The sequence below is a fragment of the Balearica regulorum genome, chromosome 1, assembly GCF_011004875.1.
Source record: "Balearica regulorum gibbericeps isolate bBalReg1 chromosome 1, bBalReg1.pri, whole genome shotgun sequence".
Classification (NCBI taxonomy): Eukaryota; Metazoa; Chordata; class Aves; order Gruiformes; family Gruidae; genus Balearica; species Balearica regulorum.
Genome location: NC_046184.1, coordinates 50,745,525 through 50,760,686, shown reverse-complemented (window position 1 = coordinate 50,760,686; position 15,162 = coordinate 50,745,525). Strand labels below are relative to the sequence as shown.

Below are 15,162 nucleotides of genomic sequence, written 5' to 3'. Positions count from 1 at the left end.
TTGGAACGAAGAGGAAAAAATAATTCCAATCGGTATCTGGTCCCAAAATGTTCCACTCCTTCCAATAACTGAAAATACATGTAGAACGTTACTATTTCCCATCAAATGATGTGGTAGTTCTTTGCCTTTTGTCGAAGGCGTGTCAGAAAATTCTCTCATCTGACATCTTACTGGCATATTGTATTATGTGAATACTGCGTATAGATGATGCCAATTACTTTGTAACCGGTGGAAGAATTCTGATCTATTGTGACTTGAAAATGCTAATCAGTCTACAGTGCAGCAGAGCTGACTTACAGCTGATAAATATACCCTTTAGTCCTGAGTACCTTGTCCAAATACATCTCAGACATATTGCTATCTTGTGGAGGGAAGGTCACTTTGTACCCTGGTGTAATGCAGGGCTGTGAAATGTAATTTTAAGTGCTGTAGCACAACTTCTGTTGCATTTGTTACTTAGCAATTAATTCCTTTATCATCCACTGTGGGAAATGAGATATGTTCTACAGAGGGCTTGCACCTGCTGTACCTATATCCCATTTGTCATATCGCTTATTCAAGTAAGTGTTGAATCTTGAAGTCTTTACTATGCTAGTGGGGAAAAACTCAGTATGAATTGCAATATTTAATGTTTCCCTTCTTTACATTTCTTGAAATACAAGGGAAGGCTGGATATCAGGTTGGTAACATGGGGGAGGAAAGAACAGAGCAAATAGCTTACTGCACTCGTGACTTTGTTTCAGGAGGAGGCAGAGCAGCCTTTTCTGACAGCTCACTGCCATTAAGATCTCAAGCCTCCTGCCACCATTTCCACAGCTAGACAATTTTGCCTCTGTCATTTTTGTGCTGACTGCAGGGTTGGCCTGTTTGTATGTTAAACCAAGTTATAAACTCACCAAAAAAAAATTGAGTTTTCTGATGGTATAGTTGAAATTGTTTACCATGCGGAGACATGCCAGAACAGGCAGTATGTGAATGGCAGGACCTTGCAGTTGTGTTTGAGGGGGAATCCAGGGAATATATTTTTCCTTTCACTACTGGCAAGCTGTTAACTGGCTCAAGCTTACTTCGGAAACTATATCTTCTTGTCTAAATGAAAAGTGAGGAGCGGAAAAATGTGAGTTGGATACCCTTAGCCACTGTTTATAGTTCGTATAATTTGCCAATGATGTACAAATATTTGCTTTTTAACACCTACTGCCAGCAAGGAATGCTCAAAAAAGGCTTTCAGTTTGCTGAATAAATGCTTATGGAGAGTTTCCAAAGTTGTTACCGATTTCTCTGTGCTCTGTAATGCCAGTCAGATGAATTCATAGTACACCGAGAAGTTACCTTTTAAAATGTGTAATTGTTTTCATGATTTAGCATTACTTGAATAGAATGCACTAAATTTAGACCTTTTTTCCTGATAAGATACGAAAGATTGGAAGACCAGTTAAATGATCTCACTGATCTTCATCAACATGAGACAGCAAACTTGAAACAAGAGCTAGCCAGCATAGAGGAGAAAGTGGCATATCAGGCGTATGAGCGATCACGAGATGTTCAGGTACTTTTTTTTCTTTCTTTTTTTTCTATTTATAAACTTCTAACATCTTGTAGACATCTCTTACTGTAAAACACTTGCATCTTTCTACGTCTTTGTATATAAGGATTGTGGGGAAAGATTTAAGCCCATGTTTTGTCTAAGATCCAGCACATTTAAATTGGTGACAGTCTTCATTTCTTTCAGTGGATTCAGAATTTTTTTCTTCTGGAATTGATGATATAGCCTAGGCAGACTTATGGATGAAGAATGGCCTTTTTTGATTTCCTGCACTGGAGGAGGAAGGAATTGAATCTCCTTGTACTGTGTAAAATGCCACTTTTGACAATGTCCTAACACACACCTCTCAGACTTGCTCCAATATGTAACCATATCACTGGCAAGATTTATTATAAATTGAATTTAAGATAAAAAATGAGAGAGCTAATTGATAAATAGACTTGTAGATTTGCCAGCAATAACTTAAGAGTTTTACTCTATGGTGACAATGACCTCGGTAGTCAAAGCTGTAGAGTGTGTTCATCTCCAAGTAATCAGTTGTAGTCATGTCTGGCTTCAGTCAAAAGCCAACTATAATGTCTGTAAGTTTGTCCTGACTGCATGTAGTTACATATTTGAATATTTATATACAATATAAGCATTTATATATTGCATAATATTTCTATTCAAAGTCTGAGCAAGCAGTGAAAAACGGTGAAAATGTTTTGCCTTACCTTGGGTTTGAATTCACTAACAGCTGAGGAATGCTTAAAACCTGTCTTTGTATTGGTTCAGATGGTAAAAAAACCCTGTCCTGTGCACCCTTGTGCCCACATTCCTAAATGTTGAGAGTGCAGGCAGCAGGATGGTCACCCTGTTTCCTGATTGCTGTGGGAGACAGGAACCCCGTGGGAATGGGATGGTACAGAGTCTAAACGTATCATAGGTTCCTTTGTAGGTTTTAAAGAAGAGGAGGTCTCTTGTACAGGACTTCTTTCTGTGGAGGTATCTTGAGCATGTGAAAACTGAGACCAGAGTTCTCCAGCAGAAGGGCTGTGAAATGTTTGCTAACTCATAAGCAGAAGCCTGGAGGGGTGTCACAGACTTTTAAAATTAATTGAAGTGCTATGTTGATACAGCCTTGTTTCTGTTATCTCTGTACAGTTAGGCCTGTTTAAACCTGTCTATAAGCTAAAATAGAGTAAAAGCATTAAAGTTGTGGATATTTTAAATAACAACCTAACTTCGGAGCGCTCTGTCCCCAAGGAATGGGCAGATGGTTTTTAAAACACCTGCTCAGCCTCTCAATGCAGAACTGCAGGTATCGGACTTCTGCAGCTGGACTTTCTCTAAAGCAGCACGAGATGGTTTGAGAATAGTTTACGATCACAGTGGGAGAAGGACCAGGAAAATTCTTTAGTATGTAGCAGAGAGTGTACGTGAATCTTAAAGGACTTTGTGCCACCTATTAGGAACTGTCTTCTACGTATTATTACTAATTCCTGGAACAGTGAAAGGAAGCAGCCTTTTGTAAGGTGCTGTGCACGTGCTTTGTGCTGACTTTGGTGCCTGGCATGGTAAGCCAGTTCAACTTGCTGAAACAAGAGAGAACTGGCCTAGCCAAAGAAAGCTAGTAACTCTGTGTGCAGTGCTTTTGCGTGTGTGTGTTTTTACATGGAGGATTGGGCTGAATCAGCTCATGGTGTGATCAGGTGAACACCCCTGCCAGTGCAAGGAAAGTTGTCAGTCTGAGAATCCCATAAAAGCATCACCACAGATTTCTCCGCTATCTCTGCTGCACGCTGCCCACTTGAGGTATGGATTATCACCCTGACAGAGGGATTGGGCAATCTCTTACTGAGAACTCCATCCCAGCACTGTACAATGGGTGGCTTTAAGAGAAAAAATAACATAGACTGGAGAGGTGGTGTAAACCAATTTGTACACGTTGCACAGTAGATTTAATTAGTATCTGAGCAAGCCTGTACTACCCTAATGTTTTCTATAATGTGTACAAAGCAACTTTGATGCTGTTTTAATGCAGTGAAAGTTGCCATGGCAACAGCTTTACCAGTACTTTATCTCATCAGTATATGCAGGAAACATTATCTGTCATGAACATTAAGAGTTATGATACTTTTTCTCAAGCATGAACTACATTTTGGACAGTGCTGTCACACTTGATTACACCTGAGCAGGCAGTGATACACACATGCAGATATGTTAAGTGCATTTATCTTTAAAAAGTTAATGGTTCATTCAAGTTTTAGGAGTCTATAATAAATTACACTTCTAATCTAGCTGATGGATGGCTCTGCAGCTAAAACAGGAAAAGTGGTATATGGAAATAGAGCTGCCCTAATTCTTGTTTTCTGTCTCCAGGAAGCCTTGGAATCATGCCAGACCCGGGTTTCAAAGCTGGAGCTCCATCAGCAAGAACAGCAAGCACAGCAGTCCGAAACGGTTAATGCCAAAGTGCTCCTGGGGAAATGTATAAATGTTATCCTGGCCTTCATGACTGTCATCTTAGTGTGTGTTTCTACAATTGCAAAGTTCATTGCTCCTATGATGAAGAGCCGTTTTCATATCATCTGCACTTTTTTTGCAGTGACGCTGCTGGCAATATTTTGTAAAAACTGGGATCATATCATATGTGCCATAGAAAGGATGATTATACCAAGATGAAGCTGCTGGTCTGGCTGCTTTCTTTTTCTTTTTTTTTTTCTTTCCCTCCCTGTTTTTTAAGTGCTGTGTGTATACGAATTATTTTTTTGTCACTTTAAATGTGCAGACTGGATGGAGAAGGCTACAAAGACTCTTGGACTTTAAGGTGTAAATACATAAATACATACTTGTTGGCAGTCAGTTGCCTGTTCAATCAGATTGTGTCTAATTGACTATGTCTGTGACAAACTGCTCGCTTATGTCAGTCTTCTGCCTTAATCCAACTGGTTTTCCACTTCACAAACCCACACCTGCAAAAGATGGTATGATGCTCAGGGAGGGATCCAAGCAACTGCAAGTGTCAGGTGTGCTTTTTACTAGACCAGAGTGCAGAAGAAGATCAGAAGAGAGTGCGCCATAATGTGTGTCAGCCCTCTTAGACTAAGTTAATTTTCTTTCTGAATCCAATTAGAATGATAAGCCAAATTATGTAGTCATATGTATTAAGAGTTCTTGATTCTAAATTAATTGTATCTGTATATGGGGTTTCTAGTTTTCTGGACCAGCAAAATTTGTTGCTTCTGCTAGTAACCCTTTGCACAGAGACTTTATTGTTTGTAAATTAGACCGGTGAGGACTATGGACCGGTTAGCAGTTGTTCTATTTTGGCACTGTTCCTTATCACACTCAGGAAACAGATAAATGTGGCGTAAGACTTCCAAAGATGAACTGAATTGAATGACAGGATCTCCAGACCACTATGTAGAGGAGTAAAGAAGCAAGTAACTGGTGGGTGTGTTGCAGACCAAAGCACTCGCTTCAAGCCCTGCAGCCTGCAAGGGGAAAGGAGTAGACGGAAAGGCAACATTTAGGTTAGTCCTTGATAGCACTGAACTCTTCGGGTGCTCTAAGCAGACAGGTGGTGGGACTCTGGGTACAGTGCATTTCTCTTTCTTGTGTCAGATTAAGGAATGTGGAAGAAACATGAGGGAGCAGGGAGTTAAACTTCTGTAAATATACAAACACTGTGCAGACTCTCTTGACAAACATTCCTGAATATAATGTATTAGCATACAGTACCACTACTAGGAGACAGGGTTGGTTTTGTTTTCTTACTGGAATTTATTTTGCTTGATTTGAGAACTGCAAAAAAAAATTCCCTGAAATCTACTTGGCTTTCAGCCATGATGTAAAGCAAGATCTTTAATAAAAAAAAAACAAAAACCAAACCAAACCACCACAACCAGAATTCTTCTCCACTCGCCATTAAATGAAAGAAAAAAAAAAAAAAAAAGTCTCCAGTTATTTGATGTTCAGTGTTGCTTACTTTGAAAATAATTGTCATGACAGATTTTCTTTTCATTTGCAGTATTTGTTATGCTGGTTTTACCGGGGGGGGGGGGGGGGGGGGGGGGGCGGGGGCAATGGGATTACTCAAAGTATGTATTTGTTTTTATTCAAGTGCAATAGTTGGTGTAGAAATTCAGAAATCCTCATTCTGAGGAGAGGGAGTGGGGGAGGGGAGGCAGGGGAAGAACTCTTGACATTTTACCACAATTAGACACCAGTGAACACAGTTACTTTTTGTGGCTTCAGGGACTGAAGGAAGGACAGAATTAACTGTATAAATAATGATATGACTTAGCATTTAGAAAATTCAATTAAACCACTTTAGAAATCATTAAAGAATTCTTTATATGTGCTACGTCTCTGAACAGAGAAATCGGGAAGGATTGTGCTGGCTCGCAGGCCCTGGAAATGGATCCATCAGGCACACCCATGTTATCCTAACCCAGCCCTGCCTCATCTTCCGAGGAAGGTGGAGTGGAAACTCAAGGTCCTGCTGAGAGGGATATGCCTTCATAAAGCCCAAACTTACCATTGGTTTATCCCTGGCTGTGTCAGGAAGAATTATTATATAGATAGATTCTTCTTTTCCTTAATGTTTTTTGGGGTGTGTGGTTTTTTTTTTTTCCTCTGCCTTTACCCCTGTATTCCTGGTATCCTCTGAGGAAGGCAAGAGGTATTATGTTACGTATAAAATTTTTCTGTCTAAATTGCTGCATGTGCTTCTGGTGGTGTTCGGTTCAGGGATACCTTTCTTCTCATGTCTCTTCACTCATTTCGGTACTATATGCGTGCATTGCAACAGGCCTTCACCCCCACCTTCCAAGTACCTGCACTCAGCCTCCTTTTACAGCCAGCTCGTAAACTGAGGGGATTGCTTCCACTGATGGAGCTCATAAACTTATCTTCACAGGAAAGTCCCTTCCACAATGTTAAAAAGATTAAAAGGAAAAAAGTAGCAACTCTTTCCTGGCCTTTCATAACAAGAAAGGGTTTCCCTTGGTTTGTTTTTATGACCTTTTGATGTGTCCTGAGATCCTCTTGATCTTTTCCACTATTTTCATATAAATTATTCCTATCTTCATTTCTGAAAAGGCGTACCGTGTCTTTTTATAGTCTGTACTTTCCACTTCTTTAGCCAATGAGTGTGCTTCTATTCAGAGTCCTTTCCTGTCTGAAGCCTTTCCCTAAATTCTACCACCCATTTTACTAATTGGCCCTATGACTTCCCCCCCTCATTTCTGTAGGCCACAGGATTATACATCCATTACAAAAAAAACCAAGAGTCCTGGTACTGATCCTCAGAAAGCCATGACTCTTCATGGTGTTTTCTTCCCATTTTTATTATAATCTCCAGTCTTTTATTCAGTTTGCACAGCCACCTTCTGGTTTGGCCATTTGAGAAAACAGTTTGTCTAGCATTTTGTTAAATGGGCTCAGAAGGGTACATATGCAAGAAATAAATACCACGTGTTAATTTGTATGTAAGAGAAACTCCTTTGCCTGTTGCATGGTTACATATTTAAAGAGATAATCATCCCAGTTTTAGTGTATGCAGTTAAAAATGTAATGTCAGATAGTCTCAAGGTCAGGCAGGGAAAAGGTTAGTCATTTTTCTGATAACAAAGGAAGTTGGTACGGTACAACTTGGGGACATTAAGGCTTCTGCTCCAATGGCATCCTATTACAATCCTGGAAGATGACCTCAGTGCAAAATGAGGGTAGAACAAAAAATCAATGCCCCTACGAAAGATTGCTCACTGTCTTGATAAAATCTGACTGGGGCCAAATTGGAAACAGAAGGGTCTTATGTTTCCATATTGGCTTTAGAGCTGGCAGAGGACACAAGAAAAGTTGTACAGGCTACATAATGTTACTCATGCAAATTAAACTAATCCTAATTGGTAAGTGGGCACAGCACTTCTCTAGGTTATTTTCCCTGCCGGATTTACATCACTGGAGGATGTCACACGCATCAAGAAATTAAAAAAAGAAGTGAAGGGCAAAATCCTGCCTTTGGGTGAAACTGCTATAGTTCTGCCCAGAGTAAGGCTGTGGTGCCAGGAGGTCTGCCAAGGGGAGAGCCACCTAAAGAGGGGGAGGTCTCCCCTCCTGCCTTCACCCTCCTATTTCTTTCTGTGGTGCAGTCTTCCATAGGCCACGTTAGCTCACCTAGTGAAAGAGACTTACAGGGCTAATGGAAAAGTCTCACAAGTGCAAAACAGGGAAAAAAAGGGAGGTGACAGGTTTTTTTTCTTCCTGCCCCTAAAACTGCGGCAGCAGTGGGCATCATCCCTGCAGAATGATGGGGCAGCTTCAGCATAGAAGGGTTCTTCCTAGGTTCTTGCCTACAAGGAACAGATCCAAACAGCACCAGGATGTGGCGGTACAAGCCAGCCAGCTGTGCTTGTACCCAGGATCAAGAGCAGGCTGGTGGCTGGGCTGGCGAGGGTTGATGCCTCTGCCCCTACCTTGGGTGTGGGCATCGCTTCCACTGCTTAGGCAGAGATGATGTGAGTGTACATATCTGGCCTGTGGTCAGAGCTCTGCTTGCTGTGAATGTACGCCTGGGCCATCCCAAACAGTTGCAAGACCCCTCTTAATGAGAACTTTGTTCAGCTTCTCAATCAATTAACCACATTCTGTCAGGACACCATTTGTTTTTATGCTCTCTTACAACACATTAGAGATTCTTAGTATACTTACGCTTACTCATCATGAGCCTCTAAAACACTCCCACTCAACAAAAAGTTGCCAGACGGTGTCTTCTTTTGCTTAGTGCAGCCTGGTAGTCAATTATTTCACTTCACTTTGACAGTAGTTGTCCAACTGGAAAGCCCTTCAGTTAGTTGTTAATACCTGTTCTACAGGCTTTTGGCAGCTTTTTTGCTCAGAGGTTTCTGGCGATTCAGTTTCTCGTGAAGGTTAGCACAATTTTCCTGATCTCTTCCATTTCAGCATTCAGGTCTAAATTAGGTTTCCTCTAAAACTTGTCTGATGGATCCCTCCACAATCTTCAGCTGTAACTCCATTGTTGTTGAACATCCAATTAGTTGCTGACAGCACTGAATGAGACCCAGTGTAAATCCCTTCTCCTTTCTGTTTCACGTTATATGCTTTCGTGCAACTTCTCATTTTACTGCACTCCTGTGATGTCTACTTGTTCTGAATTCTTAGAGCAGCACTATGAAACCTGACTGCTTTTCAGTTTAATATCAAAACGCTTGTATGACACAGTGCCTCTGCTGCAGGACCATCACATACAGATCTGATATCTGCACCACAGGGAGGAGATTTAAAAGCCAACAGTTTTCTCTGAACAAACCACGACTGCTTATCTGAGGAATAGAAATTCAATAGGTGAAGGGAATTTGCTGTAGGAAAGATACATGATCCACTGACTAGGAATTGAAGCTAGACAAATCCAACCTGAAGAATAAGCTTCAGGTTTGTAATCATAAGGGTTACCAGCTAATTATTAGCTACCAAATAATGTAAACAAGGACTCCAACATTTGAAGTTAAAGTTGAATGCTGCTGTTCAAAGAGCAATCAGTTCAGGCTTATGTCTGATACAAAGTCAACTGCATAATCACAGGTAGTGCTTTCTGGAGTTAAAATCAATGAATAAAAAATTATTTGGGGGGAAAAAAACAAAAACCAAAAAACCCCCAAAACCCAACCTACAGAAGCTTGTGATTCATTTAGGTGGTGTGGAAACCAGTTTTCAAAACCAAGCCCCTTTCCACTATGATATAGACGTTTTACTTCTGGATTGAATGCTACAACAGAAGGTAAACACAGATTAATGTAATTAAACACTTTAATTTGGATAACAGAATTTAATCACTTCTGCAAGTCCATCTAGGAATAGCAATCAGGCAAGTTTATTCTCTTTTAATCGAGCAAATATTTATCTGCTTTTTTCATTTACCATCATGCCAGAATGTGGCCTTTAATTATATTGCTTCCCTTTAAAATACAAGAGATTATAAAAGGCTTGTTTTCAGATAAAGTTTGAATGGTCTCCCTGATGGTGAGTAGAATCCAACAGAAAGAATCAGACAATTTTACATCACAGCAGGAAAGATGTAAGAAGAGTTTAATGGAATTCCTTATTTTCCCTGAAAAAGCAAACTGAGATGATGCTGTATATAAAGACTGCATGAGGACTAGTCAAACTATCTTGTATGGTTGATTTGCTGTATGTTTAGTGTATTAAGTTGTACTGTTGTTGGAAATTTTTGCACAAAGCCACCTTTCCTTTTTACCTAGGCAACCTGGGTCTGGTAGTATTGAGGTGTACCAAAAATTGTCTGGTTTTATTGACTAAAGTTAATTGTCTCAGTGTGTGATCTCCAGTGTTTCTCATACCATTTTCATTTTGTGCAGCACTGTGGGAAGATGCAACTACGAAAATGTAATTTTTGTATATTTTGTTGTGTAGTCATGACTGCCTTTAAGATGCCACTAACATTTTTTAAAATAAAAATATTTACATTTATTTGATGATGAACCTTGTTTCTTAACCTTACTGTCTGATCACTCAAGCCCCTATCAGTTTTTCTTTGTCAGTAACAAAGTTATTCAACTGAGCATAAGCTCCAGCTTTAAAATACTGATGAAACCGAGCATTCTGCTTTGCTGGAGTTTTGACCAAAATTGGTAATTTGAATTTTATTTACAGCTATGACATAGCAAAACTGCAAACATCAAATGAGGTATCATCATTGCTCTTCTCCAGAGCTTGTGTGAACATGCTATGCAAACGTGATACTATTGTGCCAAGCAGTTGGACTCGCTTTGGATTATTTTTTTGGAAAACTGAATTAGAAACCTAAGCTAAATTTTTACATTATTGTCAGAAATCTTGGTCGCATGTGCCAAAAATGTAATACTGGCATGCCTAATAGTTAACATAGCTGACATAAAGCAAAACATTTCCATTTATTTTTCACAAAGCAGAGGTCTTGTCAGCTGGTGCTGGCAGCCATTCGGAATGATATTATTTTTACACCAAGAACAGAGCAGAAACACTGCAGTAGCACCATGTTGCTTTGCAATCAGGCCGTACTTCCTATTTCCTCCTATTCCAGGAAATGGCATACAACGGCTCCCACGTCACTTGCAGATTTTCCAAGGTCTTGTCACACTGAGTTTCACGTGGGTGCCTGGAATTCAGTCTATATTAAGGCTAACTCCATTCACAAACAGCAGGTCCCCCCAACTGCTGATAACGTTTGCCTGTTTCTGTCGTGGCCGAATAACCTCTGCTAACACACTGGTAAATCAGATGTAAAAAAAGGCATCACACTCATCATCAGTTCTCTCGATTGTTGCTAACTCTGGCTTTGAAGAGTGCATAACACACCCTGGTAACTGTTTTAGCACCCAGAAATAGAAAGGCAGAGAGGAAAATACAACAGTGCTGTTTAACTTCGCACAGAAAGAGAAGTGTCACTCATAGACAAGTAGCAGTCGATATACAGTGTTAGCAATCACTGGGTGAGACAAATAACCCTTACCAACAACACACACTGAAAATACTTCATGTCGGTGCCCCCAATACCTCCGAGAACCAAAGGCATACAAATGTGCCAGAAACCGTCTGAAGGCACCCAAGGCTTCATCCGCTACTACACTGCAACTCATTTTGCAACACCAAAAACTGCTTTGAGCTAGCTAGTTCAGACACTGCTAGCAGTGCAGTTTAACCTTAGTGATAAATGCTTCCTGAATGCACATGTGCCATCGCTCTGCTTGTGCTACTGTGGAAGAGTACAGCAATCAAACGGCAGGTTCTGCCTCCCATGGCAACTAGCACAGAGCTGATGTAATTCAAAGGAGAAATTCCATGCTGTATCCTCCTCAATTTGTGTTTGCACTGTGTGCTTAGGTGAAAACTCATTAGTTTTGTGAAGTTACTTACCTAGCGGATCGATGTTATGTTACCTTTTATGTGCAGCCTCTCAGATTCAGAGAGAAGTAAAGCAGAGGCGCTGAACTCCCCTGCCTTAGGACAAGCTTGAGGCTGGCTGGTGCTAACCTGCTGAAGGAAGCATTGATACGCTTTTGACAGAAACTTTAGGAACTGAGCTTGCATTTGATGTAGTCGTGATCCCTTCAGTTGGTGAGTGCATGGTTCTACCCATCTGTGTGTGTAAATTTGGAAATAGTCTTTTTAGTTAGGGTGGCTAGAATGAAGTCAATCTAATGGAAATGAAAGCACAGTCAGCACTGAAGCCTGTAATATATGAGAACAATATACATAAATGTGAAATTTCCTTGTAGCCCAATAAATTCCCTCTGTATTTTTCTGTTGAATACCGTTTTAATAAGTTGGTACTGGTCTGGGAAACATCCCTTTTCCCCATAGCCACAGACACATGGTTAAAGGGGAAGGATGCAGATCACTATGAGCATGAGATACTCTATGAACATGCTGAACAGAAAAGTAGAGAATGCAATGCCTGTGTGATCAGCAGTCCCATACAACACATTTGCCTGAGTAATGGCTTCATAAACTGCCTCATGCTTTATATCTACTGATGTCCCACGTGCTAAAAATTTACATTCTGGCCCCACTGAGCTCAGTGGTAAAAACTCCTCTGAGTTTAACAGGGGAAGACTCGTATCACAGCACTACGGCACTTAAAAAGCAGTGTCAACTTCTGATTTTGCAATGCCAAAAATATTCTTTTTCTCAGGCAATCTACACACAACAATGTATGGTTTTATCTCTCCACCACAAATAACACGCTACTCGGTCACAGACACCTCTGCTGCAATTGTAAGAGATGATGAAACTATTTGGATGCTTTCAAGCTCTGCTGACTCAGAGGCTGAACAGAGTTTGTAGTCCCAACACTAATTCCCCACTTGGCCTCTATCCTGCTAGGTTGGATTCAGGTCAAGGTGACATAAACTAAGCACGGATTAAACTACAGGTATGACCAGCAGCATGTGTGCATAACAGCAAAACCCTCTCTAAAGATATGCTGCTGGGCTACAGGAGCTTGAGGATTTATCTAATCTAGCAACTATTTTCAGCTTGCTCAACTGAGGCAGCAGGGAAGTCTAAACAATCTTTCAAACTCATCAAGACATTTTCTGACCATACTTACAAAGTATCTTCCTCCAAATAGAGTATCTGCAAAATGCATTGAAATATTTTCCTGGGCTTCTCTACATATTTTACAGCTCTTTGTATGTTGCTTTCTTTGTGAGAGGATGAACCTTGCTGCTCTGTGAAATGCTGATCTACCCAGAACTAATATAAGATGACATTTAAAGAGACATAAATAATCTCTAATACTGTCAACCAAAAACCTTGAGGTCTCTAAATGAAATCTCTTTACTTTCACTTGAGCCACACTGAATTTAAACAGTGTACCTTAAAGAGATGTTACTTTTTTGTAAAATAAACTACTGAGATCTGTAGCTGCATAAATTTCTGTTTCTACAAAAAGCTTGTTTTGTGGCAGAAGTTTCAAAAAGGGGAATTTGCCACTGTTGGAATAATCCAACATATTATAAAGGTATTACACGTGCTTCCTTTAGGTACTGGCTTAATTAGAAGAGTAAAACTGATAGAAACAAAGAGAAAACAAACAAACCCCAATATGTGTTTCCCCTCTCTCCTCAACAGGATGGCTACTTTTCATATTTACTTCTTTTTTTTTAATTTGTCTTGTAATATTTACAGCCTTCATTTTCTAGCTGTTTCTCCCTCTTGCTTTCTAGGCTCATCTCCTGACTGACCCTCTTCTCTCTCTGCTGTGTCCATAAGCCCCAGGCACCTGCTTTCCATTTTTCCTTCAGCCATCTCCTCCTCATGCCCTTGAACCCCATCTTGTCTCTTGCTTTTTCTCTTTCTTTTTACTCTACAAGATTCTCAGGACAAGCCCATCTGAGTCACTACAGGAGCTCTATTTTTAAAGCAAGCAGAGGTAGGAGCAGGTTTTCAGCACTACTTCTCACATTGGTGTGAGAGATGGAGAGAGATGGTCACTGTGACAAAGAGGAGCATCGTTACCACCTGTACTTCAGAAATGCTAGCTATCAGGTGATTAACTAGAATTACCTAACTCAGTGGGCCTCGAAGGGAAACAAGTATCCTTTTTTGATCAATGCAAAAAACATGGAGGCAAAAATAAAGTAACATGATTTCCACCGTCTTGAGTCATCCACTTAGAACAAGATTCCACTTTGGAAAGGATTACACAAAAATTGCACCATTATTCAACAAATTAGCTGGAAAGAGACACCCAACCCTGTCTGTTGATTTTAGTTACCTAAATAATTTTAGATTTTGTCATTTTTTTTTGCTATGTACCCCACAGAGCTCACACTGAGTGACCTAGATACTTGACATCATGTTTCAATGTAAATTAATTGTTTTCCAATAGATTATAGCTGTGTAATCCTGATGTGAACAGACACTAGTACAATCAAAGAAAGAATCTGGGCCATGCTACCATTCGTGTTAATGAAGCCGTGCAAGGGAGGAAGACTTCTGTTTTACTTTAGTTAGCATTAATATTTGTAGAGCTGATAGTAGAAAAAAAGAATTTAAAAATGATCAAATTTCATACAGAAAATGTCAGGCATGCAATTTCATAATAAATTTTAAAAATATTTTTGCATTGTAAAGCTGTGCAGAACTACAGCTTCTTTTTTCTTCATCAAAACCTGTTTTGCATCAAAATTAAATTTTAGTTCATCTTGGAAAACGAACTTTTAAGTTGTTGTAATGTTACTTCAGTATAGGTATATGGGTATAGCTTGAATACTGTTGATATTTCATTTCTAATATTGCAAAGGTATTGACCACAAACACAACATACATGTAAAACTGTACAGGAACATCAATCTGCAGTGTCACACTTCCAGTGAAGTATTAAACTCCTGTCATTGTAGCTATGGAAGTGACTCTAATACGGTCTAGACATATTCTTATTAACTGAGCCTACAACCACCTCTAGGGGAGCTAACTGTAATTGTATTTGTAACCTCCGTATCTGTATAAAACCACTGGCAAATTCAACAAATTTAACATTTGACTTTTTCTTTTTTTTTTTTCCTTGGGGATGTGTGTATCAGTAGTAATACCTTCTAATATACCAATTGAAGCCAATTTTAATCCTTATTAAAGGATTGTTAATCTTATTAAGGCAGTATCAATACTGGTCTGATCAATCTCCCACTTCAGTCAAAGAGATTTTAGAGAGAAATTGAGGAAGTTTACCAGAAGATCATGTTTACAGTTTTTCAACTGCCCTTACAAGCCGGCTTCTGTCAGAAAACAGCGACCATTGCCAGGAATGTCTGGAATGTACTTTTCTGCGTACGTGGCTATGTAAGTCCGAATGTTCAGCCTGGTACTAGCAACCGGACAATAGCTACTTAGTACCGCTGAATACAAAATAGAATGCGTACGTTTTTCCTCACCTAGAAAGCGTTAGACTCAGTTACCTATTCTCAGACACCACTCTGAGCTGCACGCCTGCGCTTTCCTTTCCACCAGCGCTCCCAGGCCTCCTCTCCCTCTCCCCTTCAGAAGCCAAACTGCAACGACTGGCGCAGAACTTCGTGAATTTGGTACAGAAGCTTAAAACTGCTATAGAG

At 40.0% G+C, this 15,162-nt stretch overlaps 1 protein-coding gene across 5 annotated transcripts in view; it reads left to right on the top strand.

Annotated features, from left to right (window-relative positions):
* Positions 1–5,524, top strand: part of TMCC3 (transmembrane and coiled-coil domain family 3) — a 148,477-nt gene extending 142,953 nt beyond the window's left edge. For all 5 annotated transcript variants that reach the window (XM_075748912.1, XM_075748938.1, XM_075748921.1 and 2 more), the window contains 2 exons: positions 1,414–1,549; positions 3,908–5,524. In XM_075748912.1, coding sequence (XP_075605027.1) covers positions 1,414–1,549; positions 3,908–4,210 — 439 coding nt within the window. In that variant the 3' untranslated portion in view covers positions 4,211–5,524. The remainder of the gene's footprint in view (positions 1–1,413; positions 1,550–3,907) is intronic.
* Positions 5,525–15,162: the final 9,638 nt, after the last annotated feature.